The 11,959-nt window shown below is 38.3% G+C and overlaps 1 protein-coding gene and 1 long non-coding RNA gene across 2 annotated transcripts in view; one reads left to right on the top strand and one right to left on the bottom strand.

Annotated features, from left to right (window-relative positions):
• The window catches only part of kcnk5a (potassium channel, subfamily K, member 5a), an 18,007-nt gene extending 8,869 nt beyond the window's left edge, over positions 1-9,138 (bottom strand). Inside the window, exon 1 of the mRNA XM_032500749.1 lies at positions 8,625-9,138. Coding sequence (XP_032356640.1) covers positions 8,625-8,810 — 186 coding nt within the window. The 5' untranslated portion in view covers positions 8,811-9,138. The remainder of the gene's footprint in view (positions 1-8,624) is intronic.
• Positions 1-11,346, top strand: part of LOC116670292 (uncharacterized) — a 19,997-nt gene extending 8,651 nt beyond the window's left edge. The window contains exons 3-4 of the long non-coding RNA XR_004326994.1: positions 6,965-6,970; positions 11,306-11,346. This is a non-coding gene — a long non-coding RNA (uncharacterized LOC116670292). The remainder of the gene's footprint in view (positions 1-6,964; positions 6,971-11,305) is intronic.
• Positions 11,347-11,959: the final 613 nt, after the last annotated feature.

Raw genomic sequence — 11,959 nt, 5'->3', positions numbered from 1 at the left:
GAGATTTATCCAACGTAACCTCAGATTCAAACATATTGGAATAAAATGTCTGAAAGGATTTATTTTATTTCGACAGGGTTAGCTCTAATGCTACCATCTGAAGATTTAATAGCGGGAATGTCAGCAAAAAAATCCCTGGATCTTAATCTCATAGCGAGAAGGTGACAAGGTCTAGCTCCCTGAAAGTATTAGCGCTGTCTTGCTCTATGGATGAGGAATTCAGATTTCTGTTTCAGAATGTTGTTTATTTCCTTCTTGACTAATGATCCTTCTAAAGCTAACCGGTCGGTAAAATTTGTAATAATGAGTCTAATCTAATAATCTAATCTAATCTGGTAAATTTAGCTTCAAGGTTTTGCAGCTTCAACGACGTAAATTTGTGCGCATTTTTCAGTAAAGAAGTATTAAAGCGCCATCTAACTGCACGTTGAGACAATTGGCCAATTGTGGTGGTGCAAAGGACAATTATGGTCAGACAATGCCATTGGAAGTAACAGCGCTTTATCAGTTGAATGAAATAACTGAGTGGATGCAAAAAGAAATTCTATCCTGGAAAAGGATTTGTGTCTACCTGAGAAAAAGGAATAGTCCTTACAGGTGGGATTAACTGTACGCCAAATATCTATAAGCCCCAAGCTGCTGGCCCATGATTTCAGAGCATTTGTAGCCTGATCCTGGTACCTAGTGGCCTTCGTGTTCAACCGATCAATATTTGGGTTCCACACAGCATTGAAATCTGCACCTACAATTAAAGAACAGTCCGTTAACTCCAGCATTTGATTTGGCGCATAAGTTGAAGGAAGGATGAATGGGCAAATTTACTGAGACATTCTTGACAAAATCTGCTGCCATCTACCAGGATGATGAAGATGAAACGAGGGTAGACATTTCAGTAAGACAATGATCCCAAACACACAGCCAAGGAAACTTTCAATTGGTTTCAAAGAAAGAAAATAAAGCTGCTAGAATGGTCCAGCCAATCACCTGACTTAAATCCCATTGAAAATCTATGGAAAGAACTGAAGATCAAGATTCATAGAAGATGCCCACGGAACCTTCAAGATTTGAAGACTGTGTGGAAAAAGGGGCCAAAATCCCACCAGAGCAATGCATGTTACTAGTTTTTTTATACAAGAGGTGTCTTGAAGCTGTCATTACCAACAAAGGCTTTTGTACAAAGTATAAAATAAATATCAGTAAGTGTGTTCAATACTTTTTCCCTGTGTCATTTCACATTATTACACAAAACTTAAATTTCTGAACTTATTTGTTTTGGTTTCTTTGTAAGTATTGATTACTTGGGTTGTAACCAACGTCTGGTGAACATTCCATGTCAATAGCACCTTTGGAAATATATTTACTGAGAAGAATGGTGACGTGTTCAATACTTATTTCACCCGCTGTATATCACTCATATAGAGGATAAGGAAGATAACCTTTAAAACGCCGGCTTTATATGTTAACATGTTTACGGATAATGCCAATTTTGGAAATACCCTGTATTGCTACCTATGTGTTAAATGTGACCTACAAAAAAAGTACTAATAAAGCACTAACTAGGCTAACTAAAGATGACTGAAACATGACTGAACAGGCATTTTAATTAGCAAGGTTCTTATAAAAAGGTTAAAAAGTCAACTACTGGTCAACTCATTGTCACCTCAGGTCACAAATAACCCTGAGAACCAGTCAAAAGGCACAAGCATCAGGGGACAAAGACAAGACCCTTTGTGTCATACTGAGCCCAAACCAACTTTGGAGGAGTTTGTTAAGTTGGCTTCTTTACAAGCCTGATCACTAGACCACTGGACAGCATGATACCCACATGGATATTCTTGACTGGGTGAAGTGTTTTTTAAAGAGCTAAACAGAACCCAACACAGTTTTGGAAAAACTATCATGAGCTTAGGAAATATAATTTGCATAAGATGCTTCTCTAAAACAATGCTTCTTCTGTAAATGTCAAAGTTGGTTCTTAAAAAAACAAAAAACACAAAATAACTCCGTAATTTTGGTTAAAAGAATGTTTGCGTTTATAAATCTTTAAAAATGGTGTTTACCAAAATTACATTTTGTGGCACACCTGACTAAGGAAGCTATAATATGAATTCAGTCAGGAAGTCTATACTTTGCATGCTTAGGCCTGTAGATTTATTTATCACGCATCTGCATTCTCATTAATCCTTGCTGTCCTGTCTATGGCCGTCAATTATCTTATCAGCTGTTCTCATCAGCTGGTCACAACAGCTGATCTCATCCATTCAATTGCTGAGAGACACACCTACATTGCTAGCCTATCATTCTGCTGCTGCCTTTGTTAAAATATGATTCTTTCTTTGCATTCATGTTGCTGTCCGCTGCCATTTCAGTGCAAATTGTCACAAAAGGCAAAGCACCCACAGTCTTCCACAGATTTGTCATCTCTATCACTTGGATCAGAATCTTCAGCCCCCACCACCAGTGTCTGGACTCCATGGGGGGGGATGTATCCTGCTGCTGCTCAGGGACGCCCCTCTATTACAAATCTTCCTGTAGAGTCTAAGCGCCAAAGAACTTCTACCAAGACCTAAATATCACATATCCTCCGTTATCACAAACATTCATCTTTAATTCATTCACTTGTCTCTGCTGATTAAAATGAAATCAGGTGGGAACATATCTGAAAATGTATTAAATAAAGCCAAACAAAATACTGCCTCAGCTTATTAATGATGTAACACTGACTCACTCTAGTGTTGTTGGTACACTGCATTATTGAGATATAACAACATGGCAGCAAGATGTTCTTGCTTTTACTAAAGTTAAATAACAGTACATAGTACAAGTACAAACAAATACACGACAAATAAAAAAATGGTCCTCCAGAATCTATAATCTGAACTGTGTCCAAAGCAGCTTTCTGCCACACAGAAATAAAAGACACTAGAATGACGTAATCGGAATCGAGTATTCACCAAAGCTATGTAATAACTCAGCACTGCCCTAAATGTCCAGCCACAAAATACAACACACACCTCAATGAAAATCCTAGCCACCTACACAGAGCAACCATCAAACCATTTTCTAAAAATATAGTGAAAAATGCCAAACATTGTGCCAAAACCTTTAAGCTGTCAGCTGCAGTAAACGGCATCAGAGAGAAACCCTGCAGGGTGAAAGCAGGAACCGTCTTTTACATTTCGGCAAGATCTCTGAAGAGCTTTTTTTCTATTGGATGTTTGTGATATAATTATATATATGATATGATTACTAAAGCAAACCAATAATTACAGCAATACTAATTTACTCATTGAGCATTAGTATTTTTGGGATATGGTTATACTGAAACAAAATCAACGGTTAAGCTATAAACAATCTTTGCCTCTCATTAAAGTCAGACATTTATAATAAAAGGATTACACACACAAAAAAAGCTTAATACAAAATACATTAAGTTGGTTTTAAAATCACAATGTGGTGCCATACACAGTCTACAGAATTCTTCTTAAACTTTTGTGGAACTGAAAATATTGCCAAAATGCTGGCATCTGCCGCTAGCTCACTGATAAGCAAAAGGAAAGTAAAAAACACGATGACAAACTCCCAACTGTTATCGGGACAGCTGGCCCAGCATACCACTCCAGCTCCTAGGTATTTTTCCACTTCCAGCACATGAGCACAACAGCTGCTCGCTTCTGGGTTGGATTGACCACCTTACTAACAATGAAGTCACTCAAGCACCTCCATGTCATTGCGTATTAATTCCTATACAGAAGTGTATGGGTTTCCAACAAAGTGTTCGAGAAATAACGCAGAGATTTCCCTGTGCACACTAATCAAAAGATCCAACGTTGAGTGATTCATTTTTTCCAATGCTCAAACCAATCTTATCTTCACAAATTAATACACGGTAAATAAACTGATACTAATTATGCACTTATGGCCCACAAAGTACAGACAACTTATGTCCATTGTACAGTTTTTTCTATATTTTCTATAAAGACACATAAAGGAAAACTGGAAAATTCGCAGACAGTAAGCGGATTCTTACAGCTTTCATCGGTTGAGCAGAGCAAATTACACCATGTACAGATTAGTGAATGGCTGCTTTAAACAACGCTGTTACTGCATGAGATTGAAAACCGTACTTCATCGTACTTCACTTTAAAAACATATGGCATTTTTATTTATTCCTCATTTTTCTTTGTTGGGCTGATAAACTCTGCAGGATCATTGCTAAACCAGGTCAACTTCCACAACAGTGTAGATTGGTTACAATTGGTATGCTGACGTAAATTAATTCTCACATTGTACTGGCAATATATGCCACGTGTAGCCCTCTGGATCTGAAGTTAATCAAATTAGGCATACAAAGCATTCATCATTGCTCACAACATTTAAAATACAATGCTACCTTCCATGACTTTTTTTTCTTCCTTTTAAAAAGGGGAAGAAAGACTTGGCTATTGCAAGCCAGCGGCCCCTACACAGCACCCTGGGCACATGACAAAGTCAGCTATCCTTGAAAACAGAGCGCTTCTTCATTGTGCTTTTTCATTCTGATAAGGGTTCATGTTTCACTTCATGCATGTGACAGCAGTGTGTTGAGCAGTGTTAGCAAACTTCCTATTTTGCTACATAAACATAATCTTTAAGTCACGTGTAACTATCATGCAAAAAAACTAAATCAAATAAAAGGATACTCCTCTGGCGAGTCAAAACGCAACAAGTGCAAACCAAAGCTGCACCGAGGAAAGGCACATGTAAAGTTGGATGATCACAGTTTCGATTCATATTCAGTATTCTAGACTAAGAAAAAAAGGCAAACCCTACATATCCAATGATATGTCATGTCAACGTTTATGGTAGGAATATAGATTAATTTGATGTTTTTTTATTTTTAATATCAAATTACTTTAAATACAAAAAAAATTATATTAGAGATTTAAAATGTATCTGCAACTATTTTGTTAACCGATTCATTTTTTCAGTCATCATCAGCCGAAAATGTCAACCATTCACTGGTCTGGAAAAAAAAAACTATCCATGCTGTATTGACTGAGATACAGGTTTCTGAATGTCCTCTGCCTTCAGTCTCCGGGTGAGCTGTTATTTATGTCACTAGCCGAGACGAGGTGGCTAATAGCAGCTACCTCATCTAGCGCTAGCATGCTAGCTCGTACTCAATGGCAAAACACTGCTACAACACACACTAGTTCACCATAATCTCCAAAAGAACTACTTCCATTCTTGTTCTGCAGGTATTCCACAAGTGGCCCTCATTTAGAAGAAGTCTCACAGCTAATCCTGCCTTGTACAGACCAAAGCTTATATGATCTCACCGAGCTACTGCACATGTGCAACTCCCAACAAAGATAGTATAGAAGTGATTAGTCTCACTCTGTAGCTAAAACAGAGACCTAAAAACACAGGGTGAAAACAGGATCTGCACCAATGTACTGTACAACAAAAATTGAAAATGAAGCCATGTAAACCTATTCTGGTACAACCTCAAAATACAATTATGTACTTGAAAATGAGCAGAATATGAGCGCTTTAAAATCAACATCCACTGAGCCAAAGTGCTTATGTTAACATAAGTTAGCTCATTCTTGTTTTTTACCTGATGACTAAAATAGTAGTGACAGCACCGTTTGGCTTAGTAATTAATGTCGTTAGCATCTTAGCTAACACCATTGTTACTTAGTTTATGACAAATCGTTTCAGCTGTGCTGTCGTTGTGCTAACCGAGCACCGTTAGCGCCGCTTCACTACACTTGTTAGATAATGTTTCATTACAGAGCTCATTGTTGATTTGTGTTTGTAGATGCATGCTCGTAGTGTAAAATTAATGTAAACAAAGTTGCGTGCAATGCGCCATGATGTAGTTCCCCTTCAAGGCAGGGCTAATGTTAGAAGTCTCCCTAGTGGACAGAAGATGTGACAACAACCACATGCTCATAGTATTTTGACAATGCATATGCCTCAGTAGTGTAATACATATTAGTAACAGGTTGCGTTTGAGCATTAAATATTTGAATATTATTTGAATATTTAAAAAATAAATGAAATTCGAATGGTATTATAGAAGATTGACAGCTCTAGTGCTGACAGTGCTGTGGAGATAGGTCTGGCAATGCAAGACTAATGCAAATATGAGGATTTGCTAGTATTCTTTGTCATAGACAATAAACAGTAGTCAATTGAATATCCTTTGGACTCGATTTGGACAGTTGGTGGGACAAATTGACTAAGGTCATCACTGTGGGCTTTACAAAATTGTGAATGCCATTTCTTCATAATATTTTTTAAATTTCATGGACAAAAAGATTAAGTTGATGATAAGCAGCCCTACTTTTGAAGCATGAAATTACTCTTTACATGCTGCTAATTAATTACATAAACAATGACAAGATGTGTGTGTGAAAGGGTCTTTCCTTAAGGTCACCCTGACTGTTACAGCAAGAAACAGTCATTCATATCTATAGCTTAATCTCTGCAACTATTATTCCAAGAGAATAGATATAATGTGGAATTCTAATGTTTTTTTAAATGAGTTTAAATAATTGTTTTAGAACCTGCAAACGTTTGGGGGCTGTAAGGTTGCAAGCACTGAAGACTAAAACTGAGAAAATTAGAAGGCGCTATGAAAACATGCACTACTTCAATGACTGAGATATACAGTACATACAGTACATGCATTCAAGTATAGTGTCAAAAAGTATGTGTAATGCTGTCAACTTCATAATGCATTTTTCTTCCGTCTATGCCCACAGTTCTTTTTTTGTCAACATTGAAACACAGAGCACGCTGCTTAGACTACATGCTACAACCAGGACACTCTTGAGTGTTCAATTCTTATTTGCAGTAGAGATAACATGCAGCAACCCCCCTCACTGAACTTTTATAACAGCTTCTCAAGAGCCAACATTGATGGGCCATAAAATCCAATCTGTAAACCGTGACCACTTCAAGGGTCCTATAGTTAATAGTAAACTCCTTGTTAATAAAACAGAGAAGAATTGCTTTTTTTTTCTTTTTTTACAAGAAGAGTGTCGCCTTCTCTTGTTAAGCCTGCTTTTATATTTTAATTGTTAACAAGCTGTGCAAAGTTTCCACAATGGAAACCTTAGAGAATCTCTGCTCCACACAAATGAAGTGGATAAAGGAAACTTTAGGGCGATATACTGCATGTTTTTTCCGTTTTAATATACTGTTTCCAAAGCGTTTGCAGCAGGTGTCTTGGCAAACGCCAACAGAGGAAGAAAGTGGTTAACTGCACATCTAGAATGACGATAAGACAACGGGACACATCACTGTGTAACTGGGGAAAGGGTTCAAAAGTCAAACATGCGATTTTTTATTATCTTTTGAAAGTGCCTTGAAACCCCAAAGATGACATTACATGGCCTTTGTCCCACAGAGAGCGCACACAGAAGCAGGAAATGTTTCAGTTGAGCGGCTGCTCAGAGTTCAACAAAATCACAGCTCTTTCAGCTGCTAACTTTCAACTACCAAAAGCAAATGTCCAAAATCTCTCAACTATAATATTCCTGAATATGTTTTCGTGAGAACAGATTTTGGTCACTGCTAGGATTTGGTTGTAACAAAGATGTTACAAATGGGGGGGGGGGGGGGGGGGGGGGGGGGGAGGTTCATGGGCATATCCCTTTTCATTCCCCCCAAACACAAAAAGCAGAAGGAAGCAGAAGGGGGGATGGTGGGGATAGTAAATCTCTCTAATACTGATGTGGACCCAAAAAGGGGGACAGGTTGAGACATGTTTCTGGTTATACTTGCAACCCCCCCCCAAAAAAAATTAGGCATCGGAATAATGCCTAATTACCTTGTCTTGACAGAAACTAACTACTGTCAGTGTTACAAGTGCAGAAAAGGATCCCTCTGAGACGGTATGTTGCACTGCTGTTTACACTGAAAGCACATAAATCAAGCCTTCTCTCTGCACTCTTCTTCAGGAAAGGATTTCCCCCTGACATTGTAAGATCATATCTTCTTGTTATACTCAAACACCCAACAGAAAGAATCAAGGTCATAAACCCTGCACATATCAAGGAAGTGACCAAACAACATGTCACAGGCAAACACCTGTGAAATCACAGGACTGTTGACTTATGCATTTAGTGCTGATGGTAATACCAGAGGTCAATGACACCAGCTTTACTACTGGTTAAGGAATTGCCTTTTTAACAAGAAATTCTCAATGGAACACCATGTCCTGCAGCTTTTAATGGCTGATGATACAGATTGGCCCCCCACACACCCAGTGTCACAATCACTGCTCCAGACAGACTGTATGGCATCTTTACAACAGCAAATTAACTGCATCATGTAGCAAAATAGGCTAATAATCATCTTTAGGCATGGACACAAGGACCCCACCAAAAGATAGTTGCCTTAGTGTTTGGAGAAAGCTTACATATCAGCTGAGACTCATTAAGCTCTCATGTGTCAACATTTTCAAGTCAAAAATAACAGCAGCAATACAGTATTGTGACATTGATTAGATAATTAGATTAGATTTTCACTTTGGACTGCCAATAAAAGCACGCAGCGGTTGACTGGTTTACAGTATGTATTGCACAAAGTCAACAGACATTATATTCAGTTTCAGAACGTGTCCATACCTCTAATATTTTGTCCAAATCATCCTTGGTCAGACAGGGATAGTCCTCCAGTATTTTATTCTTCTGGTTACTATACTGCATTGCAGCCAGCTTCCAATTAGGCTCTTCCAGGACTTGAAAAATTGCTGCCCCAATGGACAGGTAAAAAATGATGGCAGAAGTCAACAAGGGGCCTTTATCTACCATACTTATGTACAATGACTCAACTTGGAGAGCGCGGGACAGGGAAAAAAGGAGGGGGTAGATAACAACAATAGCCGAAGTTATGCGGGACTCATTCTCGGCAAATCTTTTCGTTTACGAAATATTTCTTCTTCCGCGCGAGGGCTCTAAAAAAATGCATGAAACGTGCCGCTGCCGGCAGCATTGGGCTCGAGACGCAACAGGATAAAAGCAGTTACAAAGCGGGGCTGAGCGCGCGTGGACCCGCAGCTGCAATAGTGTTGTCGCCTCCACGTGCGCAGCCACAGAAATACTGCTTGCTGAAGTCCTAACTGTGAGCAGGGAGCAACGAAGATCCGCCCAGGAAACAAAGCAAGCGGGGGGGGTCACACACTCTGTGAAGTTTGTTTCGTTTTCTTTTTTTTTGGTTACAGGTGTAACTCACAGCTGTGACAGTCCAAAGTACGTTTAACAAAACTTTAGAAAGTGTCTCAGCAGTGTTGACATTTTCAACATTTCCAACCACTTTTTTTTGTGTAAAACTGTAGCCTACCACACAGATACTGTTATTCCACAAAGTTGATATGTTTCTCACTTTTTTTCCAAAGTACTTTTCGGAATTTGCTACAAACAAAAGTAACTAAAAGCTAAAATCACTTTTGGCAGTAAATAGTAAACAAGGAGAAAAAAAAAAGAAGTAATTTTGACTTTTAACATGACTTTTTAAGCCCACCCATTATTACTTCAGCAGATGATAGTGTAAATGAATGCATACATGTAAAAAATTAATATCTGATAAAGAAATTAGTTTTTTGTGGCAACATCTGCCATTTATTGCATTGCTTTTCTAGCCTCAAAACTCCTGCCATTCATTCATGTTGATTATTGTTATTATGTAAATGAGCAAAAATTGAGTTTAACAGTGCCACTGAATCTCCATCTCCCTGCAAAACATGTAGGTTTTGTTCATTAGAATGAATCTGCCTGCTGTCATAGTAAGTCATTGTGATACTTTATGGCTGCAAATTGATGTCATAACTTAGTAACTTAATAAAATATATATGTATATATGATGTAATTTTCACAGTGGCATTTCAAGAAATTCCCCACACACATACAGTATGAACATGAAGCCTTAATAACTCTTTAGTGGTGTTTGGTGAGATAGCGCTGATCAATATGGAGCAAACTTGCAAAAGAAGAAGTTGAGTTAAAAGATGAGGATTAGTTGGAGAAGGACGTGCACCCAAGGTAAACCTGTGTCATTATCCACAACTGCTCAGTCTGTAGTCTTTGTAGATGATGTGAGGAGCAAAGATCAAATAAAGAAACACATATATCGATGAGTGATTTAGTGATGGTTTATTATCATTCCTGCAAATCAAAGTAGCCCACAGAGCTGGACACTGCATGCAATTTGCATTAGTTTGCATTGGAGGGTGAGAAAAGTGACATCATATTGATGTATTGATGTGCAATCATTGTTGTCACAGGATAATTCATGGCATGCAAGACAACAAGACATTACAACAAGACATTGCATCATGATTACTGGTGTACTTACCCAAGGCCGTGTGTGTGTGTGTGTGCTTGTGTGTGTGTGTGTGTGTGTGTGTGTGTGTGTGTGTGTTTGTGTGTGTGTGTGTGTGTTGTTGTGTGTGTGTGTGTGTGAGACAATTGCACTCCTACATATTTCTGTGGTGATTTGCTTTCTCTTGTGAAAAAAATATCCCTGTCATAAAAAATAACACAAATTTTGCTGTTACCTTTACACAATGGCATTTAATTAAAGGCAAACGACTTAATTGCTAATGTCCAACATGCATGTTGAACTGCATAAAAGCTAAATGTTCACAGGAGGAAGAGGAGACTATTGAAGCTAAGCTAACTGTACAGTTAGAGTTGCTGGCCCTGCAGCTTGTGTTAGTGCAAGTGTTAACCTGTTCTTAAAAAAAACCCAATGGAATGAAAGATGTTAAGACATTTGAGACAGTAGCTTAGAGTTTGTTGGATTTTCCACAGTAAAACAGTATCTTCATCATGTCAAAGAACAACTTTGACATTTTATTGTCAGTAGTCAGAGGAAGCCTACTTTAACATGCCAGCACAGTCTAACGAATTACACACAAGATCCTCCTTTATTAAAATATTAAGGTTAAACACGAAACAGTAATTTTATGTGTTCATGAAAAGAGCTTCCTCTTCATGTCTACAGGACCTGCTGGCTCTTCAGACTGCTACATCATCTTCTATCTATTTTTAAAATTTTAATCCAATTTTATTTATAGTGTCAAATCATGACTTACGTTATCTCAGGTAGGTCTAGACCCCACTTTACAATTTAAAGAGAGACCCAATGATTTCTCCAAGAGAAATGCATTGGGTGCAACAATGGCCAGGAAAAAAAGGAAGGAAGGAAACTTCCTTTTACACACTTTTTTACTTCCTTTTTTGACAGGCAGAAACCTCAAACAGAACATTGCTCTTGGTGGGCGGCCGTCTGCCTCGGCCGGCTGGAGAGAGAGAGAGAGAGAGAGAGAGAGAGAGAGAGAGAGAGAGAGAGTCCTCCACACATTGTGCAAACTGCTGGAGGGTCTGATTTAGTGTGACTGCAACCTTACAGGCGGATTGCATTACCTGTTTCCATTTTTTTTTTTTTTTGCCAAGGTAACTAACAAGCTGTTGGCTTCAGATACATTTTTACCGTGTTGATCTTATCATCTCACTCTTGACAACAAAGCAAATCAGGGAACTGCCTTGAAATATTATATAATGTAGACATGCTTATTCAACACCAATATGCAATATAGCGCAAACAGACAAAAAAATGCCCGCATAGAGTTATGCAAAAGCATGCACTTTTTAAATCTGCTGACTCTGCTGTGTGCTGGTTTCAGGAGCGCCGGGAGGCAGATCTGCTGGTGTCTCTGTAATGAGACAGAGCTCAGAGATGAACAATAAGACGCTTAGCACAAGGTCCTGACATTCACACGTTTCTTAAAAAAATTTTTTAGTATCATCACCAAATGGAAAACTTAGCCATCTTACCTATAGGGTAAAATACACAATGCAACCAGGAAATAGTTTCCATTGATATCACCCTTTATTACTGTATGTAACTTAATACTCATTATTTGGCTTAGTTTATAATGATTTTATACTATAGTCATGTG

Source organism: Etheostoma spectabile, chromosome 20 (genome assembly GCF_008692095.1).
Source record: "Etheostoma spectabile isolate EspeVRDwgs_2016 chromosome 20, UIUC_Espe_1.0, whole genome shotgun sequence".
Classification (NCBI taxonomy): domain Eukaryota; kingdom Metazoa; phylum Chordata; class Actinopteri; order Perciformes; family Percidae; genus Etheostoma; species Etheostoma spectabile.
The sequence above is the reverse complement of the archived record's forward strand: the minus strand, read 5'-3'. Positions and strand labels throughout refer to the sequence as shown.